General features: G+C 44.5%; 1 protein-coding gene across 1 annotated transcript in view; it reads right to left on the bottom strand.

Moving 5' to 3' along the window:
• Positions 1 to 19,824, bottom strand: part of pins (G-protein-signaling modulator pins) — a 68,782-nt gene that overhangs the window by 21,014 nt on the left and 27,944 nt on the right. Inside the window, exons 8-10 of the mRNA XM_084589615.1 lie at positions 18,649 to 18,715; positions 13,235 to 13,305; positions 12,454 to 12,664 (exon numbers count right to left, since the gene is read on the bottom strand). Of these exons, the coding sequence (XP_084445741.1) occupies positions 12,454 to 12,664; positions 13,235 to 13,305; positions 18,649 to 18,715 (349 nt within the window). The remainder of the gene's footprint in view (positions 1 to 12,453; positions 12,665 to 13,234; positions 13,306 to 18,648; positions 18,716 to 19,824) is intronic.

Below are 19,824 nucleotides of genomic sequence, written 5' to 3'. Positions count from 1 at the left end.
ATGCATCGTAACTGACCCACCAATACTTATTTCCACCCTCTACCCATTATGGCAAGTTAAGCACAAAAGCTGCTCTCTTACCATTTCCATAAGAAAGCAGGCGAGATAAAAATATTCCTTTGGAATGCCAATAACAATGAAATTACATGGTAGAACAGTGACTGCCTTTTGTACCATCACTTCCTACCCTTTTCTTTTCTTTAACTCTGCAAGTTAAAAGCTAACTGGCTGCCTGTATATTGCTGTTGTCACAGCAACAAGCTAAGCTTCCACACTGGCTTAAAGCTTAGGAAAAATGACATACAGAAAATTCACACAACAAAGCTGAACTGCCGATTAAATTTCTGTTGCGGTTACATTTTTATTTGTAGCTGAAAGTAATGAAAAAAACACTTAATTTGTATATGAAATTTAAAAACATTAAAACAGAAACTCATTTAGGAGGATATGCTTCATGACAACTTTGTTTCTTTAATGTTACGGCTAGGTGAATGAAAAATGTATCACGCACAGAGCTTAAAGGGCCACTGTCCAGGGAAGGACCTTTTAATCAAAGGAGCCCAGTGTTTCGGTCAGGTACCGGAGATAGTTTGTGCAAAATGCTACAGTGACGCGCGCCGCAAAGCAACGAAAATACAAATCAAAGCTCTCTCATGCTCTTCTTCAGGAAGCAAGCTTTCTCGTTCCCTGTGCTGGCCCATCGTGCCGCAGCTGTGACGTATTTCTCAAGAACGATGTCCATTGGTCTGTCTCGCTGTCTGAGGGTGAAAGATGGCTGTCTATTGCTTGTGCGCGCTTTTCCCTCTCTACGGCCAGACTGAATCCAGCGGCGCGCGCACCCTCGCCCGCGCACGCGGAGTACCACGCCCCACCTCCTGCCAAACGCAGAGGAGGAAGGGAATTTGTCTTGCAGAGGCTAGACGACCGGGCAGGAAAGTGGAACACCTTTGTGAGGGAACGGAAGGAGTGAAGCACGACAGAATCGGGTGATTGCGGTGGCTGTAACTGCGTTACTAGTTACTCTTTTCAAAAGCATTTTGCGGCCTTGCATTCTGGGGGTGAAGTCTCACAGTCACTGGGAAAGAAAATATTTTCGACCAGAGGGTGGACAGTGGGCCTTTAATGTCCTCTTTTCAAACCTGTTTTTTAGTTCAAATCTGTTTTTAAGATAACCTGATGGTTTGCTGTCTTAAATGCCATGCGTGAGTGAAAAACAGTGCATGCCTGCGCATTTGTTGGACATGGCAGTAAGCATGTCAGAATAGTGGAAAATGGGTTTTCTCCTCTTTAACATGCCACAGTGCATAAATAAGCAATTTAAAGCAATGCCTTTGGCATGCACCAAATTGAGACAATTTTATACCTAGTGAATAAGCCTCAGTTTCTGGTGCCTGAATAATTAGAAAACTGAGTCTTAGGACTATCACCGACTGCATTAAAACCAAAACAGCTGCACTGCATACACTTTCAAGATTATGCACGCCAAATTTGGTCTCAGTGTGACTAGAAGAGGTAATGGATTGCTCTGCACAAAAGCCATGTTTGTTACAAAACAAGAAGTCAATGAAAGCATGACTAAAATTATAAAAACGTCCAGTGAAAGGGTGTTGTCTTGGCAGTGAAAATTTTTTTTTTATACTTTCTGGGCATGTGAACTGGCAAGCTGGCCTTGGGGAGAAAAAGCACCAACCTTCCCGCTTGCACAAGCTCATGCCATGATTTGAGGCCTCATCCGGTTGAAAATAGGTCGGATCTGCAACTATCGTAGCCAATTAAAGTGCCTTACAGAGTTTTTTAAATTAATTTTCTAATAATTTCTGCCTCTAAAGGGGGACAGAGCAAATGAAATGGAAATTTTGTAAAATATTTACATTTCTTATAGTATTTTTTGCCTTTAACCCTTGTGTCTGCATCTGTTTTGCTACAAAAAATAATAGCAAAATATGCAGTACAAATGAAGAAAATTATGCTCGTTTAACATGCAGCCATAAAAAAATATGAATTGTGCTTCTGATGGTGCTGGTACATTGCAAATTCCGTAGGCTTCCAACAGTGAATCTTAGTATCGCCATGAAGCATGAAGAGAAATCAGAAGATTGGAGCTCCCATAGGCTGAAGCATCTCCAACTAAAAGAAGAAAATTACATTAGGCAATAAATGAGGCAAATATAGAAATATACTCCAATGTTGATCTTCTCAGCTTTAACTTTTTGTGCAGTTGCTGTAGCTCATCCCTGCAGGATTCCATAACCATTAACAGTAGAATGACTATTTGTTGCACATGACTCCTAAGACAATCAAGAGTGCTATAAAGGTCTTATTTTCTTTGATATATACCTTTAATAGTTTTTAAACTGATTTTCATAAAAGTAGCTAGCACTTAAAAAAGGCAAAATAAATGTTAAAAGACCAATAGCTTTATTGCCCATAACAGACCTTTGCAAGCATGGTGACATCAACTCACTCCTTAATTATTTGATGCCCAAAGGGTGACTTCACAAGGGTTTTAACTGAAATTACTCAATAACTATACCAGCCAGCTTACATTAAAATGCCTTTCTAAAATCGGCATAAATGTTACATGCCTGCACCAAATTTGGTCAAGTTCATGCAAAAATAACAAAAATAGTTCTACATCACCCTTATCTAATGCTTCAACTATAGTAAAAATGCATTAATTTCAGTAAACTCCCAGTAATTCAAACATATGATTGTATTCATCAGTTACTTCAAGCAGGCTGTGCTGCCAACCTGCTCAGGCCAGCAAAACACAATGGTGCATTATGCCACCCCAACAAAGAGTGGCCACATACCAGTAAATATGGCTACTCATCACGACTGCTTCAAGTGTGTGGTTACCTTGATGGTGCTGATGCCATGTGCATGTGCAGCTTGCCCTTACATTGACCACATGCAACCTTTGCATGTCACTTACAATCACTTGATTCTATTCTTGCTGCCCCAGCATGCAACGCATGCACAATGACCTGTCACCAAGGTGAGGCATATGTCATGACATTTGTCATTCAGATCCCTTTTTTTTCTGCACACTCGTCATGGCGATCGAATGACACCAAATTTTTCAAGACAGAGGCTACTGCAGGTACAGCACTTGTCATCATAACTAAGGAGGGACCTCACACATGTGGAAAATAATATTTTAGGCCTTCTGACCGGCCTCCATTTAATGGAAACCCAGCATATCGTAATTGTGCAATTCTAGCATGCCCCTGATATTAATTCACACCCTATTTTCATGTCTGCAAACATTTTAAAGTGCAAACTTGTGCAGAAGCTTAATGCAACATTCATTTCCATTCCATCTGTGAACCAGAACATGTCATCTTCCATGCCATCATAAAGGTGCGCTTCCATATACACTGAAGCAGTTTCCATTCTAGAACAATAGCAATCATGCCCCGTATGTTAGCAGAGGCATCACTAGCATGAACGACATCCAGTATGGTGGCTTGGCACGTCGCCCACCTCCCAGCCCCTTGGTGCTCCTGATGCACCACTTCACTGTGAAGCTTGCTCTGTGCCACATGAAATATAGTTCAGTAAAATATCACGTGAGAAACATACTCACGAAAATTTTTATTCCTGCAAGAAGAAATGCAAGCCCTTGATATATATATATATATATATATATATATATATATATATATATATATATCGGGTCTTGAATATTTGGGGGCTGGGATTTAAAACATTCCTATGCAAAATCTACTAACCCATTCGAGCTGAAATAACGTTCACAAAGTAGCAAAATATAGTCTACGTTATCTGATAAGTGATTAAACATCGGTACTTGCCTAGATTTCTCGAAATCGAGAAAAAACTGCTCTCGGTGGCGTGCACAATTTTCGCAGAAGAGAGTCGGAAAGCTATTTCAACATGATGCGTCATCTGTCGAGCAGTGAGACAAGCTCCATTCCGGCCGTTGGCGCGCTTGCCTCGCTGCCCGACAGATGACGCACCATGTTAAAATAGCTTTTCGACTCTCTTCTGCGAAAATTGTGCACGCCGCCGAGAGCAGTTTTTTCTCGATTTCGGAAAATCTAGGCAAGTACTGATGTCTAATCACTTATCAGATAACGTAGACGATGTTTTGCTACTTTGTGAACGTTATTTCAGCTCGAATGGTGTAGTATATTTTGCATAGGAATGTTTTAAATCCCAGCCCCCAAATATTCAAAACCCTGTATGTATATATATATATATATATATATATATATATATATATATATATATATATATATATATATATAAAGTATTAATAAAGGAACAAATGCTAAACATCAATGTAAATTGGTTTGTAAGGAAGGAAACTGCAGTATCTGTCACACTTTTTCGTGTACCCTGAACTGTGCCATAAGGAAGGAAGAAAGTGAGAGTGAAAGAAAAAAGTGAGAAAGAGGTGCCGTAGTGGAAAGCTATGGAATAATTTCGACCATCTGGGAATCCTTAATGTGCACTAACATTGTAACATTGCACAGCACACGAGAACCTTCCTTCCTGCCCCCATCAAAAAGCAGAGGCAAAAAGTGGCTGACTCAGCAGGGATCAAACCTTCGGCAAACGCTGAACCATTTCAGTGGGGCAGCAAGCAATGATGAACAGCACAGTGAAGCATTAGGGCATAAAGTTTCCAAGATGCAGCCATGCCATTTTAAAAAGCATTAACCTCCACCATGTTGTGGACATGGCGAACACCCTCTCTTTCTCTCGGGGAGCCCTTATCTTTCCCCTCCTGGCGCAGTGGCAGAGAGGGCGGGGGTGAGAGAATAGCCCCTCCTTCCCCTCCCCTCTCATCTCGGCAGACAGCAGCTTCACCCAGAGAGACGACGCCACGACGCCATAGCGCGCGGATGCTGCTATGACACCGAGGAAGAACATTGGGTGTTCCCAATAAACAGCTTGGCCCGCTGGCTATGTATGCCTCGGTGTATCGTTCTTCATGGCCACGGCTGTGGTCAGAGCTAGCGGCGGGGCGTCCGGTTCTGAGAGTGGAGCCGGAGCCCCGTGAGAACCCCACAAAATGGCGCACCAATGCGGGGCCCCACTGGCAGTCCAGTTGGGGAGGCTAGCTCACGAAGAATGGTGGAATTCCACGCAGTAAGTCGTCCGAAGTCGGGTGGGCGATCCTGGCCAGTATGCAAAGACTAGCCCGATGGCAGGGGCTTCCAACCGCTATCGCGATACGCCTGAGTAAAATTGCAGGTGTGGTCCGCCGAACGAGTCATTCTCAAGGAGATCCTGAGCTACTTGTCAAGCTACTGCCAGTTGCGGACGCTACCCTTTACACCCGCTCGGGAAAGCCGGCCCGTTGGTCCAGCTCACAGTAAAGTGCCCATTTGTCCCCCTCCACCCAGAACCGCCGATGCGGTAAGTCCGTTTTGCCCGTTGGCTCAAAACCGCAGTCTGTATGGCGGAGAATGCGGGTAAGAGCGCTGCTGAAGCACGCCGAGCACAGGTTTGAAGTTCACCAGCTCAGGAGAGTCGACAGCCAAGTTCACTGGAGCGGCATCGCATAGATATGCGGTGAGGTCACTCATATTCGGCAGGTCAGTTCACGAGCAGCCAGATGCCGTTCGGAAAGGGAGTGTTAATTATGGTCACATGTGCGATGTGAATAGGTGCGGTGGTACACCAAATTTGCTGAAGGGGGTCGCATCGGGCAGCGCCCTGTTGTGGAAACCTCCAAAGCATGTGCATCTCGTAAGAGTGGGGATGCCCACTCGAGCTTGCGTTCAGCAGTGAAGAGCTGTCAAGGGTTAGTAGGAGGGCTCATTTAATTTTTCTTTTGTCCTAAGAGGGTCGCAAGTCTTATAGAAGAGACAGAACCCCGCGACGATTCAGGCCAAATTGCACTGTGAAGCCACTTGCAGTGTGGTTGGCACTGAATTAACTCTAGTGTAGCTGGTATTGCTACAAGTGAGTTGGAGACTTCCTGCTGGTCTATAATTAAGCTTTGCTACAATATGTGCTAGGCAATGACGCCTCAAATGAGGACAGAAAGGCGTTATTCGCAAAGAAGCGAGCGCCGATATCGGAATATCAAGCCGCTCTAGGGTGAATATGCGAGATCGCATAACTACCAAAATGTGCACTGGCACACCATTTCCTTAGCTCTGCGCATTAACGCGAAGGTCGAAACCAATGTCGACGACTACGCAAAGCGATTGCGCGAGATTATGGCCAATGCCAATTGGAAGGCGAACCGCAGCCGTGGTAAGAACATTGCAAGTCCGATGGCTGTATGCTTACACACTCAGCGACGTGACCAGAGATCGTGAAGAGTCGAGTGCCCAGATGGGTGGGACTGTTAGAGGTTGCCGAGATTGTTTCGCGGCTGCAAGCTGAAGGCCCGAGGTCGGGCAGAATCAGCGGACCCATGCCAACAGTACTTCCTTTGAAAGCAACTGTAGAAGAGGACCCTGCATGCGCTGAACAGCGCGTAGGCAAGCGATCCCGAGAGTGGTCTCTACAGGCACCGCTGCAAACCCGAAGCCAGCGCAGTCGCCGTGACAACGGCAAAAATGCCGCGCACGTGCAATCACGCAAGCAGCGGCTCTGTAGCACCCACTGTCAGCGAAATCGCTGAAGGATTGTCAAATGCTGCACATGTGAGATCACGCGCACAGCTACTCCGTGGGCATGGCTACAACACCCTCAGTCAGCACGATCGCTGAAAGAAGGGAGAGTGCTCCGAGCGTGAGGTCAAGCACGCAGAGCAGCGCCGGCGGCGTCGGCTGCCTGTGCAGCTTGAGCCAACGACGGACAAACGCCAGAAGCGTGAGTTCGCAAAGGGAAGACAGTCCTTTCCACGATGATACAGTGCGGAAGGTAGGCGCAATCGCCTAATGTCAACCGCAAGGGCACGAGAAGTCTCGTGTGAAGTTATCCGGCACATGTCAATACACAAGCCGGCGACGCTCCTTTATGCGAAGCCTGTGCTGAGCATTTTCAAACGGACCAAGCCCACCGTGTGGCCTTATTTACGACACCGGCACTCCGGGCGCAGGCACGGGCCACGCCGTTTGCACTCAGGCGGCGAGAGCGGCGAAGGCGATGTTTAGCTGCACCTGTGGCTGTGCCAGCTTACAAATGTTCTTGGAGCAGCTCGCATTCGAGCTCGACCGAATAACTAGCAAACGGGAGGGCGAGGAGATACCAGTGCACTCTGACCTCTCCCGCCACCGTCCGGGATTTCCCGGACTCAAACACGCCGGTTCAACCCTGGTTGGAGAAGAACCCGGCCCGTGTAGATACGCAGGCTGGAGTGGTTGCTGCACACGGAGCTCTGCAAGACGCCTGGTGCATGGAGGGACGGAGCCTGCTGCGACCTGCGGGGAATCGGCGCGGTTGTAGGCAATCATCACACTGCGGGCATGCCGGAGGCCCACGACCGGATGGCGGGCCAGCAGACTTCGCCCCTTCTTCATCCCCGTGACGGCAGCGACGGGATTTCTGCGGCCTGTACGCGAAGCCAGCCCGACGCGGGGGCAGCCAACCCTGCTTTAGCTGCCTGTCCTGCGGCATGGACCTGCTGAGGGATCAGCCATGCAGCTTCAAAGGGGAAAACGGCAAGGTCATGATTAAGGGAGGAAGGGTGTGGGAATTCAACATTCCCCTTGCCCGCACGACATGGCAAACACCCTCTCTTTCTATTGGGGAGCCCTCATCTTTCCCCTCCTGGCCTCCTTTCCTTGGCGCTGTGGCGGAGAGGGCGGGGGTGAGAGAACGGCACCTCCTTCCCCCTCCCCTTTCATCTCCGCGGACAGCAGCTTCACCCAGAGAGACGATGCCGCGACACTGTAGCGCGCGGATGCTGCTATGACGCCGAGGAAGAACATTGGGCGTTCCCAATAAACAGCTTGGCCCGCTGGCTATGCATGCCTCGGTGTGTCATTCTTCACAGCCACGGCTGTGGTCAGAGCTAGTGGCGGGGCGTCCGGTTCTGAGAGCGGAGCCAGAGCCCCGTGAGAACCCCACAATGTAAACAAGCATCTGCAGTGAGTGCATGCAGCGGGAAAAGTGGAGTCGTCTCGCAACCCAGATGAGGAATATGGAGACACAAGATGGTACACAGCCTTCTAGTCACCTGCAGCTTTACTTCGTTAATAAACACTTATATCAAAAAACAAAAGGGCATCCTGCCGTTAACTAGCACCCGACAAACTCTCCTACAATCATGTAATGAATATCATATGCTGCAGGTGTGCGTATAGTGTGGCTTCAATTTTGCCTAGGTGTCACAAAAGCAAAACAGAGCATGTGAATGACCTTCTTTTTCTTTTGTGGTGCATGCTATCAGCAGATGCGCATGCATACAGCTTGGGTGCATGTAGGACATCCCAGTGCTACACTTAAAATGTTTGCGTCATCAGCAATCCACAAAGCAGTGCAGTTTTTCCACAGAACTGTCTTTTCTTTTACTTTTGAGCAGGGGTGCAAGAGCTGAAATAGAATTTGTAGCAATTTTTGGAGCAGTAAAATCCGTATTTGGAGCAGCTCACGAAAAAAAAAAAAAGGCACTTTGCAGCACAAATTCGAATTTTTGGGCCGTTAAACAGGGAGGACACCTTATTTCGGCACAAAGTGGAGATGTGAATATCGGACCATATGAATGTGATCCAAAGAAAATCTAGCAAAAGCCACCCATCACCAGCGTTTAGTATACTTCTTTTAGGAATCCAGCATGAGCATATTTAACCGAGGAGGTTAATTTTCCAAACTTCGAGAGTTTGCATTTCCTTTTTTTTTTCGCATCTAGCGTGGTTTGACAATCTTGATCATGGGATCTTATATTGCTCTCAAGAGTCACAAAACAATATTTTACTGTCTGTGAAATCCCCAGCTTGTGTCGTGCAAGGGCAGCTATAGAAGAGTCCAATTCGAAGTCGTGACTGCGATCAGCCTGTATTCAAAAGTGAACACAGTTACAGAAACAAAACAAAAAAATGTTGATTTAAAAGAAAACACAGAAGAGAGAAAAAAATTAGAACAGCGACTACAAGACGAAAAGGCAAATGCCGTAAGCAGATAAGAAAGCAAGTCATAAGCAAAGAAAACTGACGAGTGAGTGCGCCTTCAGCCTGTGATTGACACGACTCAGTGGTTTTGACTAGATATTTTGATTAAGGGGAGGTGGGAAATGACTCGGGATATTGTTATATATTTCGTGCACAGAGCAGACTTTATATAGTATTTCCATGTTTTGGCAACCGTAAATATTAACTATGGCAGTCTTGGGCTCCACTGCAGTGTTATGGAATTCAAAATCTGAGGCTGCTGCGAGTTTCCTGACCTGCTGACACCCAAAATAAATTTCCCATGTACCCCCTCAAATTATATCAGCACAAACACAGAAGCCATAACTGATGCATCTCCCACACTGTTTGACGATGGGAAGGTGAGTGTACTGATGAGACAGCATAAAAAACAACCTTGCTGTAGTGCATGAAGGGCCCAACAAAATACAGAAAACTTCCAAGAGCCGCGTAAAAGCTAGAGATACACCCATTAAAAGCATACGGCGTTTAAAACGCAGCGTTGAAGTATCGCTCCAAAATAACAAGTACCACCAAGGTCCTTTTTGCAGTGCGACTTAGTAGCCATGGCGCCTCATTACTACCCACCGCAGTGGTGCAGTGGTTAGGGCACTCGACTTCTGTACCCAAGGATGCGGGATTGAGTCCTGGCCGTGGCGGCCGCTTTTCACTGGAGGCGAAAAGCCAAGTGCCCGTGTGCTATGTGACGTCAGTGCACTTTAAGCAACCCCCGGTGGTTGAAATTTCTGGAGTCCTCCACTACGGTGTCTCTCATAGCTCGACTTCATTAACTTGGACACTCTCTTGAGTAATCAGAGGGACCCGCTGCCAAGCTAGAAATAAGTTGGGTTTGGTTTGTAAGGTTTAACATCCAAAGCGATTCAGGATATGAGGGATGCCGTATAGGAGGGCTCCGGAAATTTCGACCACCTGGGGTTCTTTAACATGCACTCACATTGCACAGTACAGAGGCGCCTTGCTTTTCACCTCCATCGAAAAGTAGCTGCGGCGGCCGGGATTCAGTCCCATGTGCTTGTGTTTTGGAGTCGAGCGCCGTAACCACTGTGACATCACAAAGGCGAAAAATAGTCTTACAGCATAGCTTTCTTCTCTGATCTTGGCCACTAGCCCATAGTAATAGCAGCTATCAGCTGCACATGAGCCCTCTAGCTGAGCTCAACTAAACGCCATTTCAGACACCGATTGGTGCACTGCTGATACTTTTCTTTTTTCTTTTATTCACCATCCGGTGTTAATGTGCATTTCTGTCATTTATGCCTGTGTGATTCTTCTGTTCTTCACTGAGCAAAACTGAGCACTCTTTACCCGCTGCTTATGTGGTGGAGCCTATGCACACGTGACGCTGCTACTGCATCACACCTTGTAAGAGACGGTCGCGGATACACTTGCCGTTAAAAAGCAGTTCTGCTCTGGTACTGCCGACATAGTGCACACATTTAAGCATTTCATGGAACCATGAATCATTGTGATTGCTTTGCAGTTTCTTTACCAGATAAATTTATCATCATGCAGAGTGTTGCCGTAGCTTTTTAGTGGCCATTCATTATTCCAACCTTCCGATAATTTGAACATTTCTTCTAGTTTGTTGAAGTCCAAAGTAAGGTCATTTCAATACAGAGGCAACACTTGGCCAGCAATCACAGAACAACTGCTAGATCCTTCCATATCTAAGCAAGGAATTTCCTCTAAGAATGGCTCTCTCAGCAAACAACACAACTGCAGTAGAGAGAACTCAAGCATAGTATCTTTAAATTAAACTGCAAGTATCAGCATATCAGCACCTCTAAAATTGAGGCGACTAACAGCATGCCCTGCTGTATGCACCATGTGTTGTCTGCACTAAGGCATATGCTTGGACAGGCCAAGCAGTTAGCACTTGTGCTACCACAGCAGTCACACATTTTTACGCAAGAACTAATCATGGTGCACAATATGTGGAGAAGATGCTACAGGGGCATTCAACACTACTACTTACTGCACTGATGAACAAGCACGCAAGTATCCTTGCATTATTTTTGTGCACTGGTTTGTGCATAGTAGCTACGGCTGCAGCTGGCAGTTTCACAATTGGGTCAGGCTCGAGCTACTGCTTGCATACTTAATATCAATTGCCATTCACAGCCTTCACGGTGATGAAAGGCCGCCATACTTGTTTCGAACATGACACTGACCTGTCTACCGGCAAGCTCTGCAACTTAACCAAACAGTGTAAAACAAATGATAAATTCACAAAACACTGTAGCTGAAATGCCGCAATCACTGATACCTGCTTTCTAAGGTGGTACCTTTTATTAGCATTGTGATAACTCAGTAATTAAGAAAAGAGGTTAACAAAACTGTTTACCAAAAAACGCATTTCCTGAACTGTGTGTAGCAATTAGTTAGTGGTGGTAGATTCAGCATGAGATGAAAGTACTTTTAAGGCTTGAAGTGAGCATACAAAGGAGTTCTCCACCCAAGTGCCCTCCAAAAAAGGGAAGGTGCAAGAACATATGTGGCTGTTCACTCGCAAAAGAGCACAGTACAAAGAATTATACAGTAGCGTAAAATTCTGAGCAAGCGCCCTCTATAACTTCACTGCTAATTTCACATTTCCATGCCGTTCCGAGAACCCCCCCCATGCACCACACTTTCCCACGCTCTACCCTAATTAGCACACACTTCAGCCAGGCAACTGCCAGCCCTATTCAGTCCAAGAATCCAATCCAATCTCAACTCTCAAAAGCATCACAAACAAAAATGGCACCCGCATGGCCCTGACTTGCCCGGACGTGCACATGCTCAAAGGTTGATGGCAGGTGTCAGATAACCCTCGTAAGTGAGACATCCTACGCAAGCGACCAAAAGAGCACATTGCCACCGTCTCTAAGACCTGGCACCAAAATAAATACGACAATTGGAAACATAATTAAATAGCACATTGAGACAAAACGTTGGCGGCGGGCACCGATGAGTTTGCATCGGCGGTGGCGGCGACATAGCCAAGCTAGATCCTTTCGTAGCAACAAGACTCGGCGGCAGCCCGCAGACGTCTCGGCACACACTTTTAAGCCCGATCAGTCTAATCAGAGATAAATGAAATTTATATCCATGTGCACTATGGTAAACATTTTTTTTTTTTTTTTTTTTTTTTTGGCGGGAAAAATTCTGAATTTCGGTGCCGTTCCAGTAAAGTGCCCCGTCCACTTTTTCTGTAATTTCGGTGCATGATATGGGGGTGCTTGCTCGAAATTTTTACGGTAAGTAGAGACTTTTAAAAGACAAGGATCTCACACAATTCACATAGTAAACTATAGCAGCTATTTACAGAGCAAAAAATGGGAAACTGCCTTAGTTCAGTCTATAATATCAATTTAGGCTTGAAACAAAGCCACACCTGAGCTTGTCGAGCTGGGGTATGGAGGAGACCCATTGGGCAGTACATTCTCCTTGTTTTCCAGTGGTGTGATGGAGCAACGCTGGTCATCCATACGCTTGCTCTGGAACTCACTTAGCAGCTCAAAGAAGGCATCTTGGTCCATGTCGCTCCCAGACCGTTGCTGTTTTTGAGCGTCAGTGGGCGTTTCCTGCTTTGTTGCCTCCCTATCCTGCACGGTGTGGACAAAGAGACAATGCGTTTCTCAAATACTAAGGTTTAAACACTAGTGTTAAAGCAGAGTGCAAGAAAATCAGGAATTTGTGTAAATATCAAACAAAAATGAGAACAGATGAAAGTTACGTGCTGAATTTCCTCTCTTCTTGTAATCTAGTCTCAACTAGAATAACAGCCTAAAAACTGAACTATTTCAGTAACGAATGTTTACCGTGAAAAAAATGTCATATTCACACAGCAAGACAAAAGACAACATGGAAATGAAAACACTAGTACTAGTGAGGGAAAAATTAACAGATAAGAACGCCTGTATACCTATGTAGGCAGTAAAAAAGAAAAAGCAGAAGTTACTTAAAAAAGCACCAACATACAAATGTGGTTCAATTATGGAATCAGTATTATTAATAAGGCTTGCATAGAGATGCTGCATTATTTAAATATTTTGCTCATTTCATAACTTTCAGGTGAAAAATCTATTTAATCCAAGGTTTTACAGTGATTCAGAAAGCAGACAAGGAGCCCAAAGAACTTAAACTCTGGCACAACATGCAAACAAAATGGCTACCTCAGCATTTGAAGCTGTTTGTGGTGTATTCACATCATCCATGGCACCTTTGCAAGCTTCACTTGCATCACCTGCAAAGTAACATCTCTTCAGACATTTGCAATGACAAGGAGAACTAACCACCAACTTTACAAAAGATTAGTCTTTGCAATGAATTTTGCTCGTAACACATTTTACACTGAGTCTCTGCCAAAAGTTAGTAACCCAACACGACTATTTCCACATCAACAGGAACACTGCTGATTACTACACCATCTCGTTGGAAGCACGCCTGATTCAACCACAGTTGCAGTGGGCTACAAACACTTGCCAAAGAATGTACACGACACTTCTTGCAGCTGCATAGTGTCAGGGAAAGGCATCTTGCCCTGGCACCCTGAACTGCATGCACTGTTTGCAAAACTACATGTAAAGTTTCATAAGCATTCTTAAGTTGAACTAAAATTGGATCCACTTATAATAATACACAGTTGAACCTCATTACAATGAACACGGATATAGCGAACTATAGGATAAAATGAAGTAAAAACAAGGTTTGGTTGCTCCATGGCGCACGCATCGAATTTCCTGCTCACGGTGATCATCCGACACTTTCTGTTAATCTTTGGGCTTCCAGCATGTGCACATCCTTGTGAACCTGGATCTTTAACACTTGTGCTTTCTGTACCAAATAGAGTTCAAGATATTTTTTTTCAATAATAAATCCAGCTGCGTTTCTGATTTTCTACTGCCTTCTTCAATTCTTTTCTCTTTCTCAAGCTTAGAATTGTTATTTGCTAAGCACCTCACCTACATACTGCCCATTATGTCATGGAGGAGAGCGATGGAGTAGCGCAAAGCAAACAAAAGAAGAAACAAATGTCAATGAAGTGTTAAACGTTTGGAAGGGAGCTCAGAACAAAACTACCGTGGCTCTCATATCTGGCAAGAAATTCTGGTTATCTTGAGCATGAGATAACCAGAAACACACGATAACCAGGACCATGCAAGCGACTGTTTTCGGTGGCTTGTATTTTCCTTATCAATCACAAACAGGCAATTTGCACCCATTCACTGTATATTGGCGAACTAATGCGTAGTGGAGACGCACTAGTACAGCCGCCGGTTTGCCGGACAGTTCCTGCGCAATCGCCGTAGCAGGTGTGAGGCAAGGTGGGACCACTGCGTGTGCACATGAACCATCCGGCATACCGGCATATGCCTCCTTACGATATAACGATCAAAAGTGTGTTAGCCTTGTCACCGCGTCAAATGGTGCCTCCAAATGTTATGTTTGAGGACTGCTGATGACCACTTGGTTGCAGCGGCGTGGCACCAAAATCTGACAAGCGAGAAATTGTCGATGAGCTGATTACTGCAGATGATGCGAGTAGTGATGATGACAGCGAACCGGAAAGATGAGAGAGAGCTCTAAACAGCGCAGATGCCACCAATATGGAAAAGACTGCACAGATTTTAAAATAAATATGTTAGTGCCTAGTAGCAACATCCCTACTTGTGTGTTCACTTTTGATGTCCAACATGGAACGCAAGAAGAGATTTCACACTTACCGTAAATACCTGCGTATAAAAAGAGGTTTTTTTCCCCCTATTTGATCATGTCAGATTTCCGCCTCGTATTATATGCAGATCTAAAAACATTGCAATCTAAATTCGCAGTTGATGCCTTGTTATTATTCAGCGCTATCAGCATCATGCGTTCAGTGAGAGGAGGCACTATCTAGCAATGGTGCCGACCAAGTGTTTCTATGGTTGCGGCTTTACTACACTAACCCCGCGATCCTCACAACCACGCTGCCTGCGATGCACACGCGATCGGAAGTATGCCGAGCACACCTCGCACGGGTCTCTCCAGCCAAGCTGCCGTGCCCTACAGCCAGATCACAGATGCTTGACCAGTATTCCCAAGAAGAGCGTCGGTCACGCTTTCGAGAAATGCAGGATACCGAACGTGTTAAGAGGTACCGAAAAAGATTTTATACAGAAAGCTGTCTGTAGCAAGGAACTCTTGGCAGACAATACACGTACTGGACGACGACGATTGCGAAAACTCCGAATCTGAGAACACTTGCACACATGCCTCGCACTTGTGCGCGGTGCTAGAAGCCAACAAGCGTGGCGCATGATGGTCAGCTGCTTGTGCGCTGCTGTCTCGCATCCGAGCTGGAAGCGAACTACTGGTTTTAGAACAGCCGGAGAACCAGTCATGGGAACTATCGAAGATACATGTATCTTTGATGCTATCTTTAGATACATTTTGTGCATCGGTATTAGGTATCGCGTGCTGAAACTGAAAGTATCGGAGCATCGGTATCGAAAATACATCTTTAGTGTATCGTGTATCTTAAAGATACTCGATACTCTAAAAAAAACAAAAACAGAACTCTGCAAATACTGAAGCCGCTGTGAATCAGACATCAGACAGTACAAGCTGGGAGGCAGATCGGCTTGTGCCACTGCCTGAGTTCCCTCCCGCTCAGGGTTTACAACAAACGTACTGCCTCCTCAGCCGCACCGACCTATCCATATTTCTTTTCTTTAAAACTGAAGGAGCCAATGGCAAGTAGGTGCTCATGAGATTTACTTGCGATTACTGCGTGCATACCACGAAGCCGCTAACAGACACACAGAAATGTAGGAACAAAAGCGACAACGATAACGAAAGGCAAAGGCGCAGTGGGACCACGCTCACTGCTGTACCCTTAACCACTTTCCCACCCATTGCCATCCACCCTCGTGTCTGTCTCTGAGGCATCCAATTCTCGTCTAGCAGCGGGCTCAGCTGAGAAACGCAGTAACTTATGCATGACCCTAGCTTTCTGAACTCCTCTGATCTGCATGTTGACTTTACATGGCATCAAGGACACGCGCTTCTAAGGCCTTAGTCACCCACGAAGCAGTCGGCTAACCGCCATTCTTGTAGTTGACATCATTTGATTCGACACACTCATTCTCTGTAACTGAGCCGGGAAGATCCTGGGCTTCCACTAGTTTTTCTTCTGTAAAAACTAGTACGTCTAAACGTTTTATGATATAAACGTCGTGAAAGCTATGTAAATGCACTTTTCCAACACATAGGTTTGAATACGAAATTATGCGTTCTCAAACAATTTATTTGCGAAAACACATTTTAGCAAAATTTGAATAAATCTTCCAAAGGTACCCTTGTGCTGTAGAGAAAGAACTGTTTCATTTTTTTTTTAAATATGCTAATTGATTGGCATCATATTAGCCACCAAAAAAAAAAAAAAAATACACTTCTATCTTTTACCTACAACCAGCCGGAGACGACGCGGCTATGCTTCACTCTTATCTGCTGATAAAAGAAATCATGAAATACAAGTGCGGCATGGTCGTCTACTTATGTAATTTTTGTCATGTGTCACGCCCACATCACAAAGCTCTTTCGGAACAAATAAAAACGTTCAGCCATTTTATTTTTGTTGATGTCCTCTAGCTTTTAGCAAAGAAAGCACAGCTTCAAAAGTCTGTTATCGCACTAATCGCGAAATAACTCCAAAAATGCTTTTACCGGCAAGGTTCAGGTGCGCAATTATAATAATTATTGTTATAATTATTATAAAAAGGGATTATTCATACCCTGGGGATCACACTGTTTAATATGCATGAAGCCAGAAACCATAGACCATGTTTTTTTACACTGTTGGGAAGGAGTATATTTTTGGGATGTATTGCAAAGAATGCTAATGAATGATTTTCCGCTAGACCCGCATGGCATTCGGTACTTATGCGTAGAAAGTGAGGATCGGGTACCATTTGATTTAATTATGCTCATGGGCCTCCACTGTATATGGCAGTAAGAATGGCGGGTTACCATTGCGATAAAGATGCACGGCCTGCCAGAATTTATTTTCGGGAAAGCGTGGACAGGTTTTTGGCAATCCAGAAAGCTGCAGCAGAACCGCCCGAGTGGCTCTCAAGGCTAGAGCCTTTGTTGTGCATGCGTGAATTTTAGTGTCATATGTAAATAGCGTATGTAAATAGCATTTGAGTGATTTTTGTTGATTTTGTTCTCGTGAAATGCAATGTTCTCCAAGCGCACGCACCTAAGAGCATTTTAACACAGAGAAGACAGAGAGAGCATCGGGTGAGTAACGTGTAGTACATAAATTGAAAAGCAACAGAAAAATTTCCATACTTATTTGTATGTAGCTAGGTGATCACAGGTCAGTTAAAATGATGAAAATTTTCGCTAGGCTGCTTGTGGAAGCGATCGCTTTATTGTAACTAAGGCTTCAGAACAATGTGAAGCTGTGGCAAGGCCACGTGCCAAAACAGTAGAGCTTCAATAAAGCCGTGCTGTCGCATTCCTCTAAGACCTTTAAAAAAACTGCTTATGAGAATACACTGAAGATTCCAGAAAGGATTTCCGAATTCCGCTAATGATATTACCGCCTTTCTCGTATTGGGAGTTCAGTGATGTATCGGATTATCGACGATACAGTATCGAGTATCTGTATCGAAAATCTATTTCGGTTCTGTATCTTGTATCGGTATCGGAGATACAATTTTTCAGGGTATCGAGTATCGGTATCAAAGATACTCTTTGAAGTATCTTGCCCAGCCCTGCGGAGAACCAACTGGCTTCCGCATCTGGTGGGGCGAATGTGTGGTGCTGTTATCATGATGCACGGAATTTTCAGATCTTGCTTGTCGGCGCGAGGAGAGCGATAAAGCGCCAGCACATGAAGGTTTGTGGCACTATTGACGCCTGGTGCAAGATTGCATAAGACGCGAAAGCGTGGAGCGCGTACGATTCACGGGCAACTGCAAAATGTAGTGCAAATGCATACTTTTGCTGATCTTTCCTCGCTCGCATTATACGCAGATGAAAACTTCTTTTTCTCCATTGCTGCTATTCCAAAGTTACACCTTGTATTATAGGTGAGTCCATATTATACTCTGGTTTTTACTGCATACTAAGCTTTTAATTTAAAAATTGTGCATTTTTTCCCACCTTGGCGCTGTCCATATTAAAGTGCCCTTTGTTTGGGTCGATTAGCAGACCTGTTTACAGAAGTCTGCGCGTTTACTTTTAAGGAGGATATTGGATATAAATAACAAATTTCTGCACCAAATCCGATTTCATTATAATGAGGTTCGATAGACTACTTAGGTTTTGTGAATGGCCATTGTGTATAACCTAACCTTTAAAGATATAAAATAGTACTGTATTTGCTCACGCAGATTACTATAAGCAGAAGAAACAACTAGACCCATCTTTTTCACATAAACAAAAATGAAATTAGAGACAGCAACTCCTCTACACCTCTCGTTATGTGCTTAGCTTAGAGGTCACCAGTGGTAAACATCACAGCCTTGTACTAGCATGCAAATGGGCCTTTAATGCAGAAAACGCCAATATTTCACAGTTCTTAACAGACAGGTATTACCTTCAAGAACTTGCTTCAGGTCTGCAATGCTCATCTGTGCTGTTGCTTGTCCTACTTTGTCTCCAAGCTGTGAAATGAATGGAAACTGTTATGCTGTGCAAAGTAACAAGGCTGTTCCACAAAGATACTGTTCATGCAGTTAACAGATCCAGGGAAAAAAAAAAAAAACTGAGGTTCTTCAGTAGTGGTATGAGCACATCCCAGGCAAATGCAAACATGACACAAGAGCAATAGTCAAACTGCACCACTATACACCACAGTAAAACCAATTAGAACCAGGAAGCCAAGCAGCATGCTTATGCACTCATAAACACACCTGGCCACTACTGTTAAATTTGGAAAGGTACTATGTTCATGTTGAATTAGATTAAATTCTGTGCTGCTGTTTGTTTCCTTAAAACAAGAAGTATTCTAATTAAACTTTCAGAAAGAAATGCTACTGAGTGGTAGTAGAACCCCTTTATAGTAAAGTCACTGGGACCAGCAAAAATCTTTACCATATCAGGGTCTTTACTATATCAGTTGTTGGTGATGATATTGTCCTGAATATGCTGTGAGGCAATTAAATGTCTACTTGAAAAAAAAAAAACACACTAAAATACCTTCAATTCCTCGCTTATCGCCTCTTCATGCAATTTTCTTTTTCTTTTTTCTTTTTTTCTTTTCAGTTATAAGATTTTTTTGTTTACATCTTTTGGAAGTACCTCTTTAGCATGAATGTAGCGGGACAAATACAATCGAGTTTGAATTCAAGTGAAAACTAAAGGCTTGCATGAACAAGGCGTCATCATCTGCTGTTTTTGTCATTTAAGAGGCAGTAGGTAAGAAATGTGCAATAAAGAAGCACACACTGTGCCTCCACTTCTTGCCACATCTGCCTTGTGCTTCGTGCTGCACAGTGCTGCAAATGTTCAGCCGTTTCTTTACTTCACTATTTCTCACTCTATTTTTGTTCTCTTTTACTTTCTGAATGGATCGCGCCCCCTTCTTTTCACATTCGTAACGAGGTTGTTTTTTTGTTTTTTTCTATGCACCGCATGCTTTTTCTCGTGGCTTCAAGGCCTACCAACAGTTGGCCTCTCCTCAAAGCTGGTGAGCCCTGTAGTAAAGCCATTTCAGAAACTCTGGGCTTATATTACTACTATCATAGCCTCCTTTATACTCTCTGTGCCTGGC

The sequence above is a fragment of the Amblyomma maculatum genome, chromosome 1 (genome assembly GCF_055883805.1).
Source record: "Amblyomma maculatum isolate TAMU_Amacu chromosome 1, ASM5588380v1, whole genome shotgun sequence".
Lineage (NCBI taxonomy): Eukaryota > Metazoa > Arthropoda > Arachnida > Ixodida > Ixodidae > Amblyomma > Amblyomma maculatum.
The sequence above is the reverse complement of the archived record's forward strand: the minus strand, read 5'-3'. Positions and strand labels throughout refer to the sequence as shown.